This window comes from Aspergillus aculeatus (assembly GCF_001890905.1).
Source record: "Aspergillus aculeatus ATCC 16872 unplaced genomic scaffold ASPACscaffold_1, whole genome shotgun sequence".
In the NCBI taxonomy this organism is placed as follows: domain Eukaryota; kingdom Fungi; phylum Ascomycota; class Eurotiomycetes; order Eurotiales; family Aspergillaceae; genus Aspergillus; species Aspergillus aculeatus.
Window position 1 is genome coordinate 2,040,397 of NW_017962976.1, and position 22,329 is coordinate 2,062,725.

The 22,329-nt window shown below is 55.2% G+C and overlaps 6 protein-coding genes across 6 annotated transcripts; 3 read left to right on the plus strand and 3 right to left on the minus strand.

The window, feature by feature from the left end:
- Window positions 1-654: 654 nt before the first annotated feature.
- ASPACDRAFT_38450 (putative MATH and UCH domain protein) lies at window positions 655-4,492 on the minus strand (the record flags this gene model as incomplete). The annotated part of the gene is made up of 2 exons (XM_020200445.1): window positions 655-4,049; window positions 4,111-4,492. The coding sequence occupies 2 exons, from the start codon at window positions 4,490-4,492 to the stop codon at window positions 655-657; spliced, it is 3,777 nt and encodes a 1,258-aa protein (XP_020061229.1).
- Window positions 4,493-6,178: 1,686 nt separating this feature from the next.
- ASPACDRAFT_74450 (deoxyhypusine synthase) lies at window positions 6,179-7,882 on the minus strand. Its single transcript, XM_020204218.1, has 2 exons — window positions 7,527-7,882; window positions 6,179-7,458 (listed from the first exon to the last, which is right to left on the minus strand). Exons 1-2 carry the CDS (start codon window positions 7,755-7,757, stop codon window positions 6,559-6,561), a joined length of 1,131 nt encoding a protein of 376 aa, XP_020061230.1. The 5' UTR covers window positions 7,758-7,882; the 3' UTR covers window positions 6,179-6,558.
- A 1,775-nt stretch (window positions 7,883-9,657) lies between these two features.
- ASPACDRAFT_74451 (MYB DNA-binding domain protein) lies at window positions 9,658-16,023 on the plus strand (the record flags this gene model as incomplete). The annotated part of the gene is made up of 3 exons (XM_020204219.1): window positions 9,658-13,779; window positions 13,848-14,776; window positions 14,808-16,023. 3 exons carry the CDS (start codon window positions 9,658-9,660, stop codon window positions 16,021-16,023), a joined length of 6,267 nt encoding a protein of 2,088 aa, XP_020061231.1.
- Window positions 16,024-16,425: 402 nt separating this feature from the next.
- On the plus strand, window positions 16,426-17,466 carry ASPACDRAFT_38453 (uncharacterized protein; the record flags this gene model as incomplete). The annotated part of the gene is made up of 1 exon (XM_020200446.1): window positions 16,426-17,466. One exon carries the CDS (start codon window positions 16,426-16,428, stop codon window positions 17,464-17,466), a length of 1,041 nt encoding a protein of 346 aa, XP_020061232.1.
- On the minus strand, window positions 17,339-19,537 carry ASPACDRAFT_109901 (uncharacterized protein). The gene is made up of 4 exons (XM_020195432.1): window positions 19,311-19,537; window positions 19,109-19,259; window positions 17,803-19,057; window positions 17,339-17,749 (listed from the first exon to the last, which is right to left on the minus strand). The coding sequence occupies exons 1-4, from the start codon at window positions 19,501-19,503 to the stop codon at window positions 17,714-17,716; spliced, it is 1,635 nt and encodes a 544-aa protein (XP_020061233.1). The 5' UTR covers window positions 19,504-19,537; the 3' UTR covers window positions 17,339-17,713.
- Window positions 19,538-20,018: 481 nt separating this feature from the next.
- On the plus strand, window positions 20,019-21,678 carry ASPACDRAFT_49249 (Zn(II)2Cys6 transcription factor; the record flags this gene model as incomplete). Its single annotated transcript, XM_020202223.1, has 5 exons — window positions 20,019-20,292; window positions 20,345-20,628; window positions 20,681-20,805; window positions 20,854-21,580; window positions 21,622-21,678. The coding sequence occupies 5 exons, from the start codon at window positions 20,019-20,021 to the stop codon at window positions 21,676-21,678; spliced, it is 1,467 nt and encodes a 488-aa protein (XP_020061234.1).
- Window positions 21,679-22,329: the final 651 nt, after the last annotated feature.

A 22,329-nucleotide genomic window follows, 5' to 3' on the forward strand; every position in this document is an offset into this window, starting at 1 on the left:
GATCGGAAGTGTTGAATCTTTCTCTGGGGGGTTTTGGGTGGGGATTTGGCGGGGGATAAAGGGTTAGGGTGGATGGGGGCCCTAGCTGGTGGTTTGCGGGGGGAAATTTATATGCATTTGGTTGTCGTTGGGCTTTTGCTTTGGGTGGGCTGGTGGGGAATATTTGAAGATGAGGGATACGGATGGATGACTGTAGGGCTTGCGTTGGTGTTTGGGTTGGTATTTGAATCTTATATTTGAAAATAAAGGGCTGTTTGGAGGGGATTAATGGGGTTCTTTGGCAGATGTTGTATGTTAAGGTGTATCAAAGTTAAGAAGGCCAACTGATCTACTGAGCCTCGAAGGTACTTTAACAGACCAGCGGGAATGCAAGTGACTAAGGCATGGATTGTAAGCAACAAAGCGAGAATTTTAAGCAACGATCTTCATTCACACGTTTATGGACAACCATCTTATCTTTCAAACTTTGCTATGCATCAATCAAAAGAACTTCAAAAAGCAGGTAGCAGGCAGGTATCTAACGGAAAGCACCACGCTATCTAAGCATCCCCTTCATATATCCATAGCCACAACTGCTAAACCAATCAACACCTTGTCACTCCATTCTGTACCATTCAGAATATTCCCCAATGCAATTTCAAAAATCAATACCAATCAAGTCCGGTAAATCTTCACCACGCTGATGATGCTCTTCCGACAAATCGGGCAGAGGTCCACTTGGCGAGCACACGTCACGCACGCGCAGACATGTCCACAGTCATAGAACAAGGCATCCTGCTCTTCGCCATAGCAGATCTGACACAGATCCATCTCCTCGTCCGCCACTTCCCAGTAACTGATACCCTTGCCGTGGCGCTTGCCGTCCTTGTAGCCACCCACGTACTTGTTGCCGGTCTTGCGCTCGACAAAGGTACCCTGACCATGGCAGACTCCCTCGAACCAGTCGCCTTCATAGGTATCGCCAATCGGGTACTCCATATAGCCGCTGCCGTGGCGCTTGCCCAGGACGAAATCACCCACGTACGTGGCCGCAAGGTCGGAGACGTGCGTGCCCTTGCCGTGGAAGTAACCCTTCATGAATTCACCGCTGTAGTACTCGCTGGTGAACGTGGCCCGGAGGGTCTTCGTACCCGTGTGAGCCCGCGTAGGATGTCTGCGCGAGGCGGCCCACAGATAGCGGACAAGTTGGTCGGGGTTGGCGAACATGCCCGCAATGTTGAGTTTAAGACGGCGATCCTTGTTAACCTTATCCCCAACGATAAAGCAGGTACCATCGGGCACGAAAGTCTCGAACGTCTCACCGGAAGCCATGGTGGTCACGTTGGTACCATCCACACGCTGCCAGACCTGGAAGTCCTTCATTGGCGCCCACTTGAGATGCTTGCGGATAGCGGCCTTGATGTTTTCTTCCTTCTTCGAGAAGAAAGAGCCCACGGTCCGTAGGATCTGCGCCTCAATGTCGAAGACTTGGATGAAGTAGTAGACGTGCTCCACTGGTTGAGGGACTTCAACCTCTGCAGGGGCATCCACGCTCACAACAGTCTCAACTGGAGCGTCCGAGGGCGTCTCGATGGATTCCTCGACCACGGAGACGGGCTCAGAAGCCTCAACTTCCATTTGTTGAAGATCCTCTGCGATGATTGCAGCAATGACGGCATCGTTCTCATCTCTCGCAGCGGTGTCCTCAACGTGGGCTGTCTCAGCGACCTGGCTTTCGGTGGCTGCTTCAGCATCCTGTGGGTTGGTCTCAGGGTCGACTTCACGAGACACTGGCTCCGGAACAATGCTATCCAACAAATGCTCAGGAATATTGCCAGATGAGCTAGGCTCGGCAGCGCCGACCTCATGAAGAGACTGTCTATCCTCGGAAGACTCGGAACCGTCTCGCTCAAGAATAGCCTCCTCTGGTTTGGCTTCCATAGCAATGGCTTGCTGCGGGTCCGCGATGGCGAACAGCTTCGCATCTGCATCCGAAACAATCTCCATCCAGAAGCGAACCGTCTTGGCAGGCAGCTCCAGACTGTTGGATAGCTCTGTAATGCGGGCAAAAGCGAGTGTAGGCCCAAACTGATCGCGAGTGTGTCCAATCTGCCACAAGCGAACATATTCAGGGCTAGTGGCCTGCTCCGTCTTGGTCGACGCCCACAACGCAATCTTCTTGCGGAGATCAACATAGTTGGACGAGCGAGGCACCGTTAGATACATCACGCTGTTTGCCGTTTTGGCCTGTGCCATCAGATCGTAGGTATCAAATAGACTGCCCAATTGATCGTACTTCGGAAGCGAGTAGACTTCAACTTCGATCTCATCCTTTTCAGTCGAAGCCAAAGGCAAGTTTCCGGTCTCGTAGTATTCCTTCAGCGGCGCGGACACCTCCCACGGTCCCTGAGGACCAGGCAGGTAATCCTGCACGACGTCGCTGCGAATGTACATCACTGCGATGGCGACGTCGTGGCCGGTCTTGTGATCAGGCTTTTGCGAGGCGTCCAGACCAAGGTGAGGTCCCAGAGCAGTCTTGCGAGTCAGACATTCGACACGGTTGTCGCTCCCATCATCGAAAGCCAGCCATCTGGTACCAGGTCCACCTGGGCGAAGAATACTGAAGAACTTGCCTGAGGTGCGTCGGCCACGGTGGACGATGTACCCATACAGGACATACTTCCCATCCTGATCATCCAGCAAATAAGGTGCGAGATCTAGCTCTTCATCCAGCTCGACCCGGTTGTAAAGGAGGCGCCACTGCCGAGCTGCCTTATCCAAATGCTGACGATCAAGCTCCAGGTGTAGGATGGGTGGAAGCACCCACCGTCCCGGCTTGGCACTAAGGTATTGATTTAAGGCGTCGCTGGTGGTCTTGACCTGATCTGCAGATACGCAAATGCGGGAATTGTATTCCTTCGGTATAGTGTTAATCACACCCTCTCCTGTCGCACCAACAGGAACTGACTCGACAGACGGGCTGTCGAACAGCTGGGCGAGTTCATGTACTGCATCGGTGCCCTCAAGCTCGATCTCGAGGGTCCGACGCAAGCGCTCCCAGAATTCGCAAACATCCCCCGAGTACTCGTGCAGGTTCCGCAGAATTGATGTGATGAGATCAGTGTCTACGTACTGCAGTGATTGGCCTCGCGAACGCAGCTGCCAGAGGAACTTCTGCAACGCGTCACAAAGCGGCTTGGGTTTGACATCACAGTCACTGAGATGTTCCAAGACGTTCGCTTTCTGAATAATCTTGCAGAAGGGAGCAAGGTGCAGCCACGTGGCGAGCCCGGCTACCTCCGCACTGTGGTTGATGACCGAGTCACCTAAGGGACGGTAGCCTGTTAAGCTCAAGCTGTCCCAAGTAGGCTCGGTGTCACTGGCATGCCACCAAAGCGACCGAGTGGGATCGTCAACGATACGGATGTAAGCATCGAACGCGAGCGTATCGTGCCGAAGCAGTGCCTGGCGCTGGCCCCGCTGACGGCGATGGATCTGATCCCACGGGCCGTGGAAATTAGTCCAGCCCCAGTCCAGATTATGTGGGTTAAACTGGTGGCATGACGACTGCATCCAACCCGTTCGAGGCTCCTCTGGGTTGTAAAGTATGACGCCAATCTGAGCGGACACCCGCCAGGAACCAGCCCCGGCAGCATTCTCCTGGCGAGCATGAGGATACTGCGCCTTGAATTGCTCAAGCCATGCAGCCGTATCCTCAGTCTCTGCAAACTTCATGTCAAGCTCGGGAGCATTGTTGTCCAAGCTCTCTTCAGCAGGGCCCTGGAGCACCTTGAATTCCGTATCCGGATAAGACTTCTCCGGAGTGGGCATGGTCGGAGAGCACTCGATGTAAATGCTCAGGGAGTTGACGTTGTTACCGCGTGGGAAGAATTTGATGGTCCACCAATAGCCACCCATGTAAGCTGGGGGCGAGCGCATGATTTTAGCGCGGTTGGGGCGGTCCGGAGAGCCACGAACGCCTTTGATCTTCCACGTCAGACGTGCCTTCTGGATAGGACGGTACTCTGGATCATCTAGATCGGCGTGGAAATTCTTCTCCCAGTAGTCATCTAGGCTAGTTAGCAGTCCGCTCCACGTTTCAAACCTTCGTCCCATGGTTTGGAAGCTTACACTCATAGGCGCTATAGTCGCCATCTGCCGCAGATTCAATTTCCTTCATCTCTGTTTCGTCCGGCACTGTAGAGTCCTCCTCAATCTCGGCCCAGTAGGCATGTTCTAATTCAGGTGGAGCTGGTTGACCCGCTGATGCCGGGTCGGCATCTTCGATGGTCTGTGTTTCGCCTTGCGGGGCATCTGGGAGCTCCTCAGATCGGGGCTCTGTCGACGGTTGGGAAGGCATGTCGCTAGGCGGCTCAGGAGAATCCTCCGTGGTGGTCTCAATGGCCACCGTTGTTACCGTGGCTGGCTCAGTCGGAATGGAGTCGGTGGTGAGGGTGATCGGAGGGGGCACCTGGTCCACCGATGCGGTAGAAGTCTCGATCTGAGAATCCATTTCTGGGATTCAAGAAGATGGACAAGTGTGACAACAATCAAAGAACGATGAGTAGTAGTAGTAGTAGCAATGAGATGGCCTGTCCCTAAAGGCTACTGTCAAAGGCGAGACAAAACACGAGTCAAAGAGGGCTAGACTGGGGAGGATGAGTCAAAGCTGAGAAACACGAGGAGTCTTAGCCTCAGAATGTGTGCAACCAACAGAAGACAATCAGACATTCAATGGTCAGGAAAGTCTGCTGCAATGCTGCCTGCTCGAGTGTTTGAATGGCAGGCTGACGAGTCCCAAAAGAGTGGTCAGGCTGCAGACAGAGGGGCAATGATGGGGGCAATTGAGACGTGAGAGCCTGACAGGCAGAAAAAGAGCGAGGGTCTAGAAAAGGCCAACGATAAGGTGCAACGAGCAAGGCTTATCGGGGGAGAGGGGGAAAAGTGGCCCAAGGCTGGAGCAGCAGCAGAAAATAAATTAGGGGCACAAGTGTCAACCACCAGTGCTGAGAAAGACAACAATGAGAGAAAGGGATAGTGTGAGGGGAAGAGGAGGTTGGCTGATGCTCAGCAACAGTCTATCACAGTTTATCACACTGAATCGGAGAGATTGTGCTGTACTCCGTAGTATAGTATATCAAATCCGGGGGAGGAGGTGCGGGAAGTATAGATAAGTAGAGAGAGAAGCTATCCCAACCCGCGAAAAGAGGATGAAAGATGGTAAAAACGCAGGAAAGCAGATGAAGGGGGGAAATAAGAGGAAGAGGGAAAGGACAGACTGGAAAAAAGAAGAAGAATAATAATAATAATAAATCAGAAGAAGCAACAAAAGCGACAGAGACTACTGATCGAGGGGGAAGAGCCAATGGCAAAAGGATGAGGATGAGGCGGCAATGCAGCGGCCAAATCACGAGGCGCTCACCGCTGGTTATTGGGGAATCAGAGCCACTTCTGAACTTCTGCTTCTTTTTTTTTCCCCCGGATTATTAACATCCGTCCCCATCCCGTCCATTGCCACCGCACTCGGGTAAAGCAATTAGAGATGAAAAGAACTGGGAGAGAAAACTGGTATCAATTGTTCTCACCCGACCAATTTGAATGGAAAGAACCAACCAAAAAAAAGATCCCGCGAAAAAATAAAGAGAGAGGAAGACAGAATATGGAACACTAACAGCAAACCGTCCAGTCCAGCCAGTATCATCTTATCGATTGTCGTGCGATTGATCGACCGAACTAGCCGGGGGGAAACAACACACCAGGAACTGACCTGTCAATTTGCGTTGGTTGCCTTTCCCCTCCTTTCCATCAACCCCCCCCCCTCACCCCCCTTCACTCTCGTGAAAAGAAGTAGGTATGAATCCAACACGTCCAATGCCAACCAAAGAAAACATCCTCAAGGCAAGGAAACTCCATTTCATTGTTCACTATCACAATTACAACTTTTCTTTCGTTGAGTTCTTTGTGCAGTAGGTCTTCCTTTGCATGCATCCCTCGGAACGGCAAGTCAAACACCCAGGTCCGTCCGATCCTCTAACCGGTGGCAACAGTCCCGGATAGAAGCAAACTAATTGAGGGCCTTTTTCCACGGCCACCACGGCCATGATCGACCTGTGGAACGCTCCATCGACCCAGTGCAATTCCATCGGTTCCATTCGCCGTTCCACCCATTAGTATTTTCCCCTCTTCGCTCCAACTTTTTGCCCCTCTGCCGATCTAACAACTTCGCCCGAACCTCCGGGTTTTCGATGGTTTGCCGTCCCTCTGCCGTGCAGACTCTGTCCCAGGGACTCGGAGCTGCTCGTCCGATTTGCCTCTCTTCTGGATGTCCTCTTTGGCCGCTGCGCAATGAGTGGGGGGGTTAGCGTGACCGTAGCGCCACGCCTGGATCGGCCTCGAGTTATCGACGCGGGGCCGAGATAGGAGGGGAGCTCTCCGAGAAATCGCCCAAGTGCTCAGTGACGGGTGCCTCGAATGAGCGAAATCCGCGGCCTTGGGAGTTTTGGAAGTACAGAAACTGGAAACAAATCATGCAACGGCCATCTCGCCAAATGTCTGCCGATATCTACGCAGTAGCCATGATCAATTCTTGGACTGGGAAGCATTCGGTGCCCCTGCATCTGCTCTCGCGAACGAAGCGGCCACAATGAGTGGGAAGACCACTGTAGCTTCCGCATACACCTTCACCGACTCACCGTCAGCTTTGATCTTGCCCCAGCTGACGGCCTCATCCGGTCGCGCCCCGGCATCGCTTCCATCGAACTCCTGACCAGTATTCACGTAGACCGCATGCTCCGCACCGTTCCGCATCAGACAGGCATTCGCGATATGGTGTTTAATGACTCCACCTCCGAGGATGATCATTCCCGCTCGAGCAGCACGAACAGCCATGGTATTGATCCGGCGCACATCGTCGACAATATCAACGCGCAACCGTTGCGGGGAAGATTTGAAAGTGTGGAAGTAGAGCATGTCTCCAAGGGATCCGTCCGTCAGGGCCGGGCAGAAGACGGGGATATTGTTGCGGGCGGCCCAATACAGCACCGAGTCCTCGTTGTTGATTTCACGGCCCAGGCGTTCGGTGATGCGACTCGGGGTCCAATGCAGTTCGTCTTCCTCGTCCCCCGTTTCCAACGCCTTCTTCTTCGCGGCCTCCTGCTCCTCTAGCATCTTATCCAGAATCGGGACCAGCCAATCCTCAAAGGCACAGTAATTGCTATTGGGGACAATCAAATTGCCGATACGGTTCAAACCCTTCGCCCGCAATCCCGCGCCGGGTGTGCTGAAGGAGCCCATGTAGGTTGGAGCCAAGCACTTAATCAAGTCTTCTTCCACACCGCCAGCGGTGGTGACAATGGCGGAAACATGGTTGTTTTTGACGAGGTAGCGGATGGTGTCGCGGAGGCCGGAGGAGATCAAGTTGGAAGTGTACCCGAGAAAGATGGTCGTGTTGGCACCGGTTTCGGGATGACGGTAAGCTTTCTTTTACAACCGAGCGCTGTTAGCGAATATACCTTTTTAGATTTAGATAGTGGTAGAGGTGGCCTTACCATGTTGTTGATAATGCGGGCAGCGTCTGCGACCGCACTACCTTGGAAACCCGTGTATCTCATGTTGTCGACCAATTCGGCAACGGTGATGTCTCGGTCCTTGTAAAGATCAAAATCCACTCCGCTGACTTTGTGTGTGCCTTCTGGAACAGGCTCGGACGCGACCAAGACAGCATCGGTGACGGAGGAGGGAGGGGCATTCTCAGCCGCCGGGACGTTGTTCGCAGACATTTTTAGAGAAACCAGTTGATTGGGATTGAATGCTAGGTAAACGAACGAGAAAAAGTACTAGAATGAATCTCAATATTGTTCCCTCGATGTCAATGCTCGACGGAAGGAATGCGAGATAAGTGGTGAAGGTTGGTGATCACGTCAAGAAGAAAAAAAAAAGCGGGTTGTGTTTTCCCCTTAGGCTAGCCTTTTTTTTGGTTGGCACTTTTCTCCCCCTCTTCTACTAAGAGCGGATGGCGGGGGGCTCGCAGGAAATGCCCGGCGGCGGGAATTGGCAGATGGCTGGCAGTTGGCAGGCAGTTGGCAGCCCCGGAGGCAGAATGGGCAGCCGCTGCAGAGATGCCTGAGTTCATGCCTGAGGCCATTAATAAGGACTGACACCTGGGGCATTAGGTGGAAACTGGACCCCTGGCCTGAGCTGGCCTGAGGCCAACTCCGCAAGTTCAAGTTATTTTTGAGTTTCCCCTAGAAAAGCGAGTCCCTGCAATCGAGTGACTCCCTGGCCAACTACAAGCTTCCGACTACATTGCCTGGGCCCCATCGCTGAGTCTGGTCAGAGTCGCTCGTTTTTCCCTCTTGCTCCATCCTCGAACCTCTTTCATGATCCTCCTCTTCTTGACTCTGTCTAGACTCTGACCTCGAAATCCTTCCAGTCCTTCCAGTCCTTCCATTCCATCTTCAATAATCATTTACCTTCTGTTCTAACCTCTAATCTCTCCAATATTATCGGATTTCCCTTCCAACCACCGCCGTTACACGCAACCGATCTTGGGGTCTCTGGGCGCGTTCCGGAACCGAGAACGAAGACCGCGATCCCATCGCTGGGGATTTTGCTGCCCAGCTCCCACTCCCACTCCCACTCCCTTGCAGCGCACTCTTTCCCGGTGAATTACTTGACACGTTGTCGCCCATCAAACAGTGCGCACGACAGTTCCAGTTACATTGAAAGATCAGGTAAATTGAGTTTACGTCTTATGGTTCTGTTTGCTATTGTTTCCGTCCGAAGTTTCGAAGTTTTGAGGTTCTTCATTATCATCATCTCATCTCCATCACCCTCATCATCCTCACGTTCTTTGTTCTCGGTCACTCCGATGAAGATTTCCGGCCGTGTGAGACACTGTACTCCATTGCCTGAGTCATGACCAGCCAGAAGGTCTCCCCTCGCACTGGAAATCGAAAATCTGTCTGCTGCCGCCTGCGTGATCCCCGATCCACCCAGGAAAGCTGCCCCGGCTTGTCCAGTCACGGGCTGAAACAATCGGCGCCAACCGTGGCTGCCGCTAAGCATGAGGGATGGTGCCAAATTGGGATCCGCGCTAAGTGGATTGAACTGGATTCATGTTAAATGATTACCTAATTTTCAATCCTGGCCCGTGCGTTTCTCTTTTTCCAGTGTTTCCACTGGACTGACTGCACTGACTGCACTGACTGCGCCCATGCTGGGCTGGCTCGGGGCTGGCACGCTTCATTCTACCATCACGTGTTCTCCACTGCCCGTTCGTTCGTCGGTCGTTCGGTCGTTCGATCGTTACTCGCCCGCGTTTTTGCTGCGACTGCTACTACTACTGCTGCTGCTGCTGCTGCCGCTTCCGCCGCCTTTGCGTCAATTGGTCTTTCCAGCCCGCTCTTTTCGAGACTCCTGCTTCTTCTTCTGTCTCCATTTGTCTCATATCTATCCATTTCCTCATTCTCCTTTCTTTTTCTTTACTTTACTTGAATGCTGACTTGTTGACTTCAATTTCTCCCTTTATTTCCCTTTGGACATACTTTCGTTCCTCAAAGTCTTATTCCTTCCCACCCAGTACCTTGCCTTGGTTGACGTGTGAAGTCCCACTTTACTAATCTGTCGCAGGCATCCTGCCGGGTTGCTTTGTCTCATGTGCACTAGCATGACCTGGTGATGTCTCAAAGATACCCTCCGCTGTCTGGGTTCAACTCCCGTGACCGTTCTCCGCAGCGTTTTGGGGACCGTCGACCCCCGGCAGGACCCCGAGGATCCGACGATGCCAACATTCCTCCCTTGGGCCGAGAGCCACCTCGAGGCCCTAAAGCTTTGATTGATCCGCCGCGAGGTGCTACATTTGCTGGTCGTGGCCGAGGATACACCGCCCGAGGAGGAGATTTCCGAGAACGAGATCGAGACATTCGAGATCGCGAACGAGACCGAGACCGAGATTTTCGCGATGTCCGTGATGGCCCGCCACCTTTCCGCCGCGACCTGGATCGAGATAGGGACTGGAACCGGCGCGAACGCGAGTTCGACCCTCGAGAACCCCGCATCGGCTTCGGACGCGGTCGCTCGCGCTCTCCCCCACCGCCTCGCGATTTTCGAGATATAAGAGAGCCTCTGGGCCGAGATCCTGATCTTGTCCGCATGCGGCGCGGCTCCCGAGATAGTTTGATATCGGTTTCCTCGGCAGTGCCTGACGTCCTCCCGGCAGGAAACAGTCACCATGTTCGGACCGGTCCCCCCATCCGTGGGCGTGGTCGGGGTGAGTGGGAAGCAGGACGCGGCAGAGGCCGGATGCCCTATCTAGATGATCGTGACACCTTCAGGCGCAGAAGTCGATCTCGCGACGGACGCTGGGATCGGGAACGCGACCGAGACCGGGAACGGGATCGGGATCGGGAACGTGAGCGTGAAAGAGAGCGAGATAGAGATCGCATACTCGACCGCGACCGTGAAAGAGAACGTGAACGAGTACCATTAGACCGCGACCGTGAGATTGACCGACGAGATCGAGAAAGAGATCGTGACATACTGCAGGAGAGACGAGAAAGATTTGAGCGACGAGACGACTTGGAACGCCGCGTCGAGCGCGATGACCGGGAGCGACCGGGGGATCACTGGAAGCGTGAGCCGCCTGCCAATCGATTGGAGAATCCAAACCGGATACCGAGCATATCTGCCGCCTCACCTGTCGCTACTGCACCCCAACCAACAATCCCTGCAGTTCCCGAGCGGGTACCTGAGCCCCCCGTCGTCGAGCCGCCACGCAAACCGTCTGGAGGAGATGTCCGCCGCGAGCCAGAACGAACCGAGCCACCTGCACCACCTCGTGCGGAGCCACCGAAAGAAGCGGTTGTTGCGCCGCCCGTAAAACGGTCCCCTCCCCCGGCTGCGCCCCAGGTTCCCGCATTTGGTTCGGTTTCGGCACCAATTCCCGAAATCACGGCAGACAAAACAACGGCAGAGTCAGCGCCTGCTGCATCCACTGTTGCCAAAGCCGAAAAGGAACGCCCCGAGGCGCCGCCACGGGCCCCAGGACTTCCACCCACTGCCCCCAAAGCTGATCGGGCACCTCCTCAGCTGCCTCTCGAACAGCGAATCCGACGGGATGAGACCAGACGTGACGACGTAACCGACACATCGGCGAAGCCCGAACCCATCGCACGTGTGCCCAAACCGCACGCCGCACCCCCACCCAGTGGACCTAAGGTAGCCGAGCTTTCTCCGCCTACTGCGCCCGCTGCCATGGTGGCCAAGGAGACATCGGCCTCCCATGAGGCAACGTCGCCAAGCAAGCCAGGGCCTGCCCCGATGACGGTAGATTTTGGCCGGAGGCCGTCTGCGGCAGGGCGTGCGGTATCTCCGGGCACCCACACCTCCCCTAGAATGCCGAATTCAACGATCCCAACTGGTCCACGTGCACTTCAGCAGCGACCGTCTGGTTCCCGCGGACCGCCCAAGCCTAACAAGCAATGGGTTCGTCCTGGATACAGTCGTCCACCAGCCGGGCCAAGCTCAACACTTCCTGCAAAACGGGACTCTATTGATGAAAAAGAGCGCAGTCTTTCGGTCAGCGAAGAGCACCGGCGGGATTCACGTACTGATATCGATGATTCAGGCTCAGGGCCAGAGGCAGGAGAAATAGTCAGTGAAAAGGATCCGACTGAGCCAAAGCTTGAGCTCCCACCTTCACCTCCACTAGCGGCGCAACCGGAGAGACCCAAGGAGAGATCTGCTCCTCCTGTAGAGAAGCAAAAAACACCGGGAACGCCAGTGGAAAAGCCAGCAGACGTACCGAAGAACGTGGTTATTCCCGATTTCACACGGACTAGCGACGAAGAGGAAGACGAAAATATCGTGTTCACACAAGACTATCTCGAAGAGAGGAAAAGGGTGTTCGAGAAGGACATGCAAGCTCTTCGAGCGGAGCTTCCTCCGTCTCCGTTAGAAGATCCGACTATCATGACGCTACTGATGCGTATCCAGCTGCTTGGTGCCTTAGCTCATGCCACCGTTGAAGACACAGCACCAATCCCTCCGCCTATCCTGGAGGAGGAGAAAATAATCAGCGATGAGAAGCCGGATGCAATGGATGTCGACACCGAGCCAAATGGAAAGGCCGAAGATCACGAGCCACCGACCAAGGAAGTTATGGAATCGGTGCCTGCTGCTGAAATACTCTCCGTGGAGACTTTGCCGTTTCTCAACACTGGCCCCCCGACTCCATTGTCAGATCTGGACATCTATCAGGAGAATGCAGCAGCCCATGAGCAGCTCAGGGATATTTTCCGCGGAGAACTCATGAAACAACGTAAAGAGATTGCTCAAAAGAATGCTGGCCTACGGCTTGATTATCTTGCTCACTATAAGCCCTGGAGGCTGAATGTTTGGGAATTGGACAATGCAAAGGAGAAGACGTCGGTCACGCCCGGACCAACCACTCCTCCTGCTGCCCCCATTCCTGTGACGGCTACACCTACGGTGGAAAGCGGACGAAGATATAAAGGCAACAGTGAGTTGGATTTCCAGAATGCTCTTCGCGCTTCTGAGATTTCGGCACAAGAGGAACTCGAGAAGCGCCGTGGCAACAAAGCTACAGCTCAGCCAGATCTATCCCGCGAAGCCGTCATCCCAGACATGCTAGAACCACGCGAGGTGAAGGCACGAATCTATAAAGACACCAATAACATTATTGATCCTGCAAACGCCATGGACGTATTCGGATTCCTGCCGCCGCCCAATGACTTCACTAAAGAGGAACATGTTATCTTCACAGATGCATTCATGGCACATCCCAAGAAATGGGGCAAGATCGCGGAATCATTGCCTGGACGCGACTTTCAACAATGCATCATACATTACTATCTCACCAAGGAAGAGATCAAGTACAAAGCCAAGCTTAACAAGCGATGGAGCCGTCGGGGACGAGCTAGAAGATCTGCCCGTCCTAAGTCGAACGCGCTCATGGCCGATCTGGGTGTGGTCAAGCCAGACTACGAAGGGGAAGAAGAGCCCGCGCCTGTCACGGATACCGGTCGTCCCCGACGTGCAGCTGCTCCCACGTTTGGGGACTCGTCTGCGGACACAGATGCAAACGGTCGTCGCGGAAATGCGTCCAAGGACGGCGAACAGGCAGAGAAACCTAGCCGGCGAGGACCTCGCAGCGGCGGCGGCACTCGTGGTGGTCGGCGAGGCAAAGCTGCGCAGCAACAACAACAGCAGCAGCAGCAGCAACAGCAACAGCAACAGCAGCAGCAGCAACAGCAATTGCAACAGCAACAGCAGCAACAACAACAACAACAGCTGCAACAACAGCAACAACAGCAACAACAATTGCAATTGCAACAGTTGCAACAGCTGCAACAACAACAACAGCAAACACCGCAGCCGACGCCATCAGAGCAATCGGCTCGAACAACGCCGGTTCCCCCTGTTGCAATCGCCGTTACTCCCGTACCAAAGACAGAGGTATTTGAGCCGTCGCTTGATGGGGCTGCTGCTGAAGTTCCGATTGTTCGCAAGGAGACGCCGCAAGAAAAAGAGCCGATCGAGGCACCACCGCGGGCGCGATCAGGACGAGGACGTCAGAAAGAGGGGGTCTATGTTTTCGAATCGACCGATCAGGAGGTCCCCGCCCCCGCCAGGCAGCCCGAAGCCAGCGGATACGGATCCTTGCAGCCCACCAGTTACTGGTCGGTGCCCGAGCAACGCGACTTTCCCTTGCTGCTGGCACATTTCGGCCGCGATTTTGAGGGTATTTCCAATTTCATGAAGACCAAAACAACAGTCATGGTAGGTTTTCACGTTCGATATTTTCTGTTTTGTTTTTTGTTGCACCATCGGCTAAAGGTGTGGTATAGGTCAAGAATTACTTTCAGCGCCGCATCGATTCCGGTAACAAGGATTTCGAAGAGATTGTTGCCGATGCTGAGGCGAAGAAGGCCCGCGGTGAACCCACTGGCCCCTTGCCTGTACCGAATTTCGCCTCGAAGCGACGCTACGAGGCTACGCCGTCTGCCATAATTATGCCCCGGCCTCTTGCACCCCATACAGATGCAGCAGTGCCTGAAGCGGACGAAGGCCGACTTGGGCCCAAAACCAAGCCAATCGGGTCATCTCAGCAGGTTCCTCTTCATACTCGACCTACGCAAGATAAGGAGCGAAATATCTCGCGTTACCCTCCTCTTGCACAGGCTAGTGCCGTACCGGTGCCTATCCTTGGCGGCGATGACGCTGCCAGAGCCATGCGTCCTCAGGCTACATTGCCACCACGACTCCAGGGACCTCGTCTGGGATATTTCGCTGACGACCGGCGTGAGATCCCAGGCACAGTGCTTTCACACCCTCCCGCCTCTCATGCTCAGGAAATAACCGTCTCGTCCCGGCAAACGCCAGTATCAGCTGCAGAAATGGCACGTCTCGACGCGCTCCATGCTCAGGGTTATCGGAGTTCCAACGTCGACATTCATGGATCGCCATTGCTACCAGTACAGGCTGCGATTCCTGCCTCGCAGCCTGCTTATATGCCGCCCCAGCATCCATCGTCTTTGATGCCCACCGGGTCTCACTCTCGACAGCCGAGCCTTACAAAGACCCCTAGCTCACCCGCTCAGCCACTTTTGGTACACGAGTCTGAACACTCCCCCATCCGTCGTGACTCGATTTCGCAGAGGCCTTTCTTCACTCTGCCAGGCCAACCAGCAAGTATCGCCCAGCCGCCCATGCTGTCGCCACCTAAGGAGCTTCTCCGACCGGGGTCAACTCCTCTTGAACCCCCCCGAGCCGCCCCGTGTGCCTGCCAAACGATCGAATATCATGAGTATTCTCAACGACGAGCCAGAAGAGCCACAGCCACGGAAACGGTTCGCCAGTGACCAGGTATCTACACCAACAAGCAACACGGGATCTCCGTCCCGTGCTGGGTATGCTGCTATGCAGTCGCTTTCCCAGCCACCTTCGAGGCCTGAGGACCCTTCCTTGTCAGCTCAACCGAAGGGTCCGGTTTATGGCGCGCCTAGCCCATATCTTCCGCCATCGCGCGGGTACGTTGATCGCGGGTACGCTGAGTACCAGCCTTACGGCTCGGTGTCTGGAGGTGCCGCACCAGCCACTAACGATTGGATGGCACGGTTCGATCCGCGTGGGCAACAGCCGCCACCACCCCCGCAGCAGCAGCAGCAACCGCAGCCGCAGCCCAGCAGCCGCACGTCTGCATCTCTCGCTTCCCAACCCGCCTATTCCCCCTACACGTCCCACCAGTCTTTGCCTGGTCCCTCGTTACAGAACCTCACAGCACCGTCGCCTGCGCCTACACCCTCGCCGGCTACGGCTCAGCGACCTGCTTATCATGGCTCAGTGTACGTCCCTTCCCCTGCGTCACATGCCCAGGCAAGTGCGGCTGCATCGCGCGAAATTGCTGCGCAGAATGCGATGTATCGACCGGCAGTTGGCTCTCCGACCCCCCGGAACGGCAGTCTCGCGTCGTATGGCTCCAGACAAGGGCCGCCTACACCAATTCAGTCGCCTGCTAATTTACTGGGGATGCCCTCCAGACAGCCAACTGTGGCACAGCCGGCATATGTGTCGGCACCAGCCACACCCGGTGGAGGCATGTCTGCGCAACAACATGCGAACCATCAGACTTATCAGCAGCACGTCCAAACCATGGTGAATGGAGCCCATCAACAGGCGGCTCATCGATCAGCGCTGGGACTGGCTGGTGCCGTAGCGTACGGTCACAGCACCCCGCCCCCGCAGGCTCAAATGTCTCGGGCAGCAGGCCTGCCTGGGCCAGGGCCGCAGGGGATGGCGATGGGTCGGTCATACACACCCCCGGCGATCCTGCAGCCAAACCCCACGGGAGGGCTGAGCTATGCTCCTAGTGGGGCTGTGCACGCGATGCAAGCACGGCCTCCAGGGCCTGGAGGTCTAGAACCAGGTCCGCATGGGGCTCCCGGGCACCATCGCGTGTACAGCCAGGGGTCGAACCCGGGACCACTTCCTGGACAGATGACACCACAGCATGCCCCTCGATAGAGGCGAGACTTCACATTTACACCTAGGTAGTATTTGTTCGGCGGGGCAGTGGGGTGTTGAGGGTGGGGATGTTTTGCTTGTATCATCTTAAAGATTTCTCGCCTGTCTGAGTTATATCTCTTTTGTCGGATGACGACTGAATGTATAGTAGATGACTACATGGATGGCCAATCTTATCTGATTAATTGGTATGTGTAGGAGTAGGGAAGCCGAAATTGAGCTGTACACGCAAGGCAGTACGTGGACGATGATCCCGTGGAGACCTTCTGCCGCGTCGGTGAAACATGACATCCCGTGTGTCGTGTGGGGGTGATCGGCTAATATGCTTATCAGCGCGTGCGTATATTAGGTGCAATCACCATGCAACGCTCCCATCTTAAAACTTCTTGTGTATTCTTCAAAATGTCTTTCCCAACTGCCAGTCAAACATGCAGCCCTCCTTCTCCTCCTCCGCAACCCATCGAACCCCCAATCCTCCTCCAATCCGAGCGCCACAAGACCTACTATGAAAGCACCCGACTCGCGCGGCGCCGCTACGAGCACGCCACCCTCCGCGAGGGTCTGCAGCGGGGTTTATCGCTCTGGAGCATTCTGGCCATATTATCGGGCGGTGGGCGTGAGGATGCCCACGCCCCCTACCGCGGAAGGAGATTGCATCCTTCCAGGGTGACGAGCCATAGCCACGGGCATCGACTTGAGGACCGCAGCATTGGGTGCGAGTCCACAGCCATGCACTACGCCCACACCCACACCCACACCCACAACGACCCTCCGCTCGAAAGACACGCGCATCATCCCAGCTTGACGATGTTTTCATCTTCGTCCTCACATCCACAGAGCCAACTTCCGATTCACCATCGCAGCACAATTGGATATTCCACCAGCAGCAGCAGCAGCCACAATACAACCCCCGCACCACCCCGCCTACCCCATCACCACCACCACAACCACCACATCCAGATACCCAACCACCGAAACCAACACTTCCCAACCCCAACCCCAACCCCAACTCAGACACACGACCATCCTCCCAGAAACAAAATCAACCCCCTCCTCACCCTCACCATCAATCCCCCCCTCATCACCCCGGATAGCTCCTACTTCGCCCGCGTCTCGGACTACCGGGTGCGCAGCCGGAAGCGGCCGTGGGAGGGGGACCGGAGCTGGGATCGGAGCTTTTTGTGTCGGGCTTATAAGCGGCGGCGGGGTGGGGGTGGGGGTGGGGGTGGTTCTGGGAGTTTAGGTATTGGGTTTGGGGGGAATGGGAGGAGAGTGCGTGGTGGAGGGGCCGTGGTGTTAGAGAGGGGGATGGTTTGGGAGATGGGGGCTTGTGGTTCTGGCGGTGGGATGGGGGAGGGTGAGGGGGATTGGGAGGGGGATGGGCTTGGGGAGGCTAATGGGGATGGGGATGCGGGGAGGTGGCGGTATTGGGTTCCTGTTTAGCTGTCTGGTGGTCTATTGGAGAGGGGATAGCATTCTTGAGTTACTGTGTGTGATTGGGATGATTGTGGGGTTGGCTTGATTCTTGGTCAAACACGATAAGACGGGGTAGAGCAATGGATGATGGTATCGTTACTGGTTAATTCAGCTGGTGGTTGCCCACGTTGGGTAGATTCGCGGTGTTCCGTGTTGGTCAATATTATATGTACTGTACATGCGTGGTTAGCTCGATGGCCTGCATCGAGTCGATCTACGGACGCTTCCTGAATACCAGCGGACACTCATCCTGTTTCACGTCAGCTCACCCCTACAAGTCAACACGACGTCAAGGAAACTCACCATCGGAAACAACGTGGCAAACACCCGGATCTCCTCCGACCGGGCCGTCGCATGATGCGTCCAGTCCAGCTCCAGCGCCGCCTTCCCGATCATCCCCGCCATCGACAGCGGCACGTACTTCCTGGCCAGACAATCGTGCGCACCCGCCCCGAACACCAGCCAGTTCTTCGTCTTCGACTCGGCATCCCCCGTGATCCAGCGGTCTGGGTCGAACACCTCGGGGTTCGGGTAAGCCTCGGGGTCATGCAGTGCCGGCCAGCACGAGGGGATCACCATCGCCCCCTTGGGCGCGGTGTACTCCGGCGTGATGGGGAAGTCGCGGGTCGCGAGGTAGGGCACGAAGATGACCGGCGGGCGGTGGCGCAGCAGCTCCTTGATGACCGCGTTGGTGTAGGTTAGCGACTCCAGCATGGGCAGGTCGAAGGCGCGGGAGCGGTCGCCGCCGCGGGCGGCCAGGTTCTCCGCGCGCACGCGCGCCAGCACGTCCGGCCGCTGGGCCAGGATCTGGAAGATCCAGGTCGTCGCGCTGCTGGAGGCGTCCTGCGACGCGAACAGGAAGGTGAACAGCGTCTCGCTGATCTCTTGGTTCGTGAACTCGCGGATCAGGTTCTTGGGCTTCTCCTCGTCCGGCACGGCCTCGCCTGTGGCCAGCCGTGCGCGGTACCGGCTCGACTCCATCATGTGCCGCACCCAGTGGTCCACGATGCAGGTCGGCGCCGCGCCCCGCGCCATGTTCGCTTTGCAGGCCGCCGCGCACCGTGCGAACTCGGCGTGCACCGCGTCCGCCGTCCGCTTGCCCCACCACGGCTTCGTGAAGGGCACGTACATCGACAGCGGGATGTTGACCAGCTCCAGCGCCGCCGTCGCCAGGTAGAAGTCATCCGCGATCTTTTGGATGGCGTCCGGCGAGATGTAGTCCCCGAAGAAGGTGCGGCACGACAGCGCGCAGTTGATCTCGCGGAAGAAGGTCATGAAGGGCATCGGCCGGTGGTCGTTGGTCGCGCTGGCCGCCACGAATCGGTCGAAGTAGTCCGCTAGTACCTTTTCCTGGGCTGGGAGGTAGGTCTCCATGGCTTTGTTGGTGAACAGTGGCGCCAGGCCCCGGCGGTACTCGGCGTGCGCTTTGCCTTGCAGGAAGACCCAGGCTTTGTGGCCGAGGATGTCTTTGGCGATGGGGACGAGGCACGGTTCTGCGTAGGTGGGGGATTTGAAGACTTTGTGCGCGAGGTCGCGGTCGGAGGCGAGGACGACGAATCTGTAGGGGGATCAGGAGGGGGTGGTAAGGTATTGATGTGGTGGAACGTACTTGTGGAAGACGGAGACGCAGCTTAAAGGCCCACTCGCCCATTGAGCGAGGTATTCATCGAACTTGGGATGGATGGCTTGGAGGAACGGGCCCATGAGGGGGATCTTGAATGTCGGACCGGCGATAGAGCCCTTTCGCTTGATGTACATGACTATTCGTCCGGAGTCAGTGACTGGCTGGTTATTGAAGGGGGTGTTGCAACCTTGGTCGTAAACTACTACTCCCAGTAGAAACGTCACGATATACTGCCAGGTGGACCAGCCCGATAGGAAGGAGTATGCTGGGTTGGGCCATGTTGGCGGCTGCGCGAGGTGCGCTGTGGTGATGTTGACGATCTCCGCCATACTGATATTATAAGAGAGGTAACTGACGGAATCATAGAGACCAGTGGTCATTGTACTGCTTTATACCACTGGACTGAAACATGAGAAAAGGAGAGTGGCTGCATTAATTCATCATGCGATGAAATGCTCATTTTGTATACATGACCCGATTGGGACTAGACCCCGAAAACACATTCGGGCTCTAGTCTCTTCCGGGTTAGACTCGAATAGCCTCAATGGCCATTGATTCACTCTTCAATCACTTCACACTCCACAGTTTCATCTCTGGCTGCTGTTTATCATTTCCAATCCTTACAAAGCACTTGAATGACATTGGCGCTACTACTTGGATATTTCATGGCCCCTGAGGAAGAGATTCTCAGTTGACGAAGTCGGGTGTTCTTTCCCTCCAGATCTTCCTGAGGCGCAGGCAGCATCCTAAGTAAGCAGAGCAGAGGCCTCGGCATCCGCTTGGCGACCCTTTCCCTTACACAGTCTAGATCGGTTCTTCATCTCCACCAACACTCTTCTCTCCGGTGGCACAATCTCGAGAGAAACACATCTAGTCCACACTGCATGACACCACAATGTCGCGAACACTTCGTCGCTCCTGTACCGCCTGTTACAAGTACAAACATAGCTGTGATCTCCGCACTCCGCGCTGCTCGCGCTGTATCAAGCGCAACGTTCCGTGCGTCTACGCCAATCAACCTTTGACAGTACCGGAGGATAGCGGATTGACGATAGCGCCCAATCACTCGACTGCTTTGACCAGCTACAGGTTCCCCGGTCTCGACCCTTTCGACTCCTATCCCCAAACGCGATTGCCCCGGGAACGCGTTCAACGTCTGATCCATAGTTGTACGTATTGCTTTCACCTAGCTTGTACCAGACAATTCGACTTACCTGCTAGTCCTGCACAAAATTGCGTTTCAGTACTATCCGCTGGACTTGAATGCAACGACCAATCCGTTTCTTATTTCATGGTGGCCGCTGGCTCTGGGCGATCCGGCTTTGTTTCATGTCTCCCTGCAGACAGCGTGTCTGGACGAAGAGCTGCTCGCTCAGAAGGGCTTCCAGGGCTCGGAAATTCTCATGACTGACTCGGTGTCGCTACTACGCCGCAAGATTGAAGACCAGTCCCTAGCTGTTCAGGATGGGACGATGAACTCCGTTATCACCTTGGCGGCTATTGAAGTAAGTTCCGAGATTGTACACTTTGACGCAGTGCTGATCACCGCGGCATCAGTTTGGCAAGGGGAATGTCGACATTGCCGGGATGCATGTCCGCGGGGTTAAGAGGTTGGTCACGCTGAGAGGCGGCATCAATTCAGTAAGACAGACCAGCCCTTTGACTGCTCGGATGATCAGTTGGTAAGTCGACTTGTCCCCCAACAAAAGCTTTCTGACGTATGCCGCCAGGGTATCGATGCTTGTCATGGGCCACCCCCAGTTCGAAACGCAGGACGATGTCGGCATCGGAGATGGCATTCCCTCAACTCCTGAATACCAATACGCTTCCTCGACGGACCTCACTGAGGACGTAGTAGTCGATTTTGTCCACATTTTTGATGACAATCTTGAGTACTCAATTCGGAACGTCTTCATCCGTCTCCGCAATGTCTTTCAGCGTGCGCGCCGTATACCCTTCCCACCGACCCATCTCCACGACCTGACATGTTTTGTCATCCACCGACTACTTCTATCGGCCCCTTCAGACTCTGCGGGACCAAGTTCTCCAACTCCGTCATCAATACCATCCTCTATAGCCGAATGCATCCGCTACGCCACCATCATCTACATGTTCATCATCCATGGACCCACATACTACTCACACGCAGTCATCTTGAACACGATGGTCATGCGATTTGTGCAGCATCTCAAGCTCCTCGATCTGATGCCCCACATCCATTCCTCCCTTGATGTTTGGTTCGTAGCAATTGGGATGGTTGCTTCCACCGGAACTGACCCCGCTCACTACCAATGGTTCTTGGAGAGAGCCCGGATGGTAGCAGGCGCCTTGAACCTAAGGAGCTGGAGCGACGCAATCGACAGAGTCAAAAATATCCTGTGGTTTGAGACCCCCCAGGGAGATGCGATCTTTCGCCCGCACTTGGATGCGATTTTTAGCGATGCAACAGATATCTCAGTGCACCGACTCGATCTTGCAGTCTGTGTTTCGTCGAGTAGTGCTCGCGACGGGCTACCGCGAACGGCACACTTGCCCGATACGTACACATGACATGATGGCAACCGTAAACGGGATGCAGAGTGAACTGAAGTGCAGACAGCGGTATGCGGTGCGAGCGAAATTATCCGTCCCGGGGTGATGGTATCGCCAAGCAGGAAGTCTAGAATTTGAGGTTCAAGACTACAGTTCCCCGCAATACTGCCTTGCAACCTCTTTCGCGCTTCGAGGGGCTATCTTTCTATGGACATTTCCCACATCAAGCGCTACTTCTCAAAGATCTAACATGCAATAGCTCTTTCTATGCGCGTTGGGATAAGCAGTATCTGCCAAGCTCCCGCTCCGCAATCTCTGACACTGAAACCGGGTGTGATTGGCAGTTGGGCGGGTCGAGCCGGGTTGATGCCGAGGAAAAGAGGAGCAACACATCAATCGATAGACTAATCAGGTATGTGGAAGCTGTGTAGCCAGAGATATGGTCTTATCGCCTTTGGTTGGAGCGCGTACCTGTTCCTGGATAACTGGACAAGCTGGACCAAAGGGATCGAGGCTATCACCAGCGAAAGGAATTTTTCCGCCCATGAGTTAGTGATATCGGCAACCGCCGACGCAATACTCCGTACACCAGGGGAATTGGAGAATTCAGCACAGACCTTCTCTAGTCGTCAGCAGCGCTCTTTCTGACTCGAGTTGACTAAGTCTACCCCTGT

What these genes read in the sequence shown, in the direction of transcription:
- ASPACDRAFT_74450 (XM_020204218.1), bottom strand. Translation starts at nt 7,757, where the DNA reads ATGTCTGCGAACAACGTCCCGGCGGCTGAGAATGCCCCTCCCTCCTCC. An exon ending in CCCGCATTATCAACAACATG is followed by an intron (nt 7,459 to 7,526) that starts GTAAGGCCACCT and finishes CGGTTGTAAAAG; the next exon opens with AAAGCTTACCGTCATCCCGA.
- ASPACDRAFT_109901 (XM_020195432.1), bottom strand. Translation starts at nt 19,503, where the DNA reads ATGACCACTGGTCTCTATGATTCCGTCAGTTACCTCTCTTATAATATC. An exon ending in TGCGTCTCCGTCTTCCACAA is followed by an intron (nt 19,058 to 19,108) that starts GTACGTTCCACC and finishes ATCCCCCTACAG; the next exon opens with ATTCGTCGTCCTCGCCTCCG. An exon ending in TTGCCACGTTGTTTCCGATG is followed by an intron (nt 17,750 to 17,802) that starts GTGAGTTTCCTT and finishes GACGTGAAACAG; the next exon opens with GATGAGTGTCCGCTGGTATT.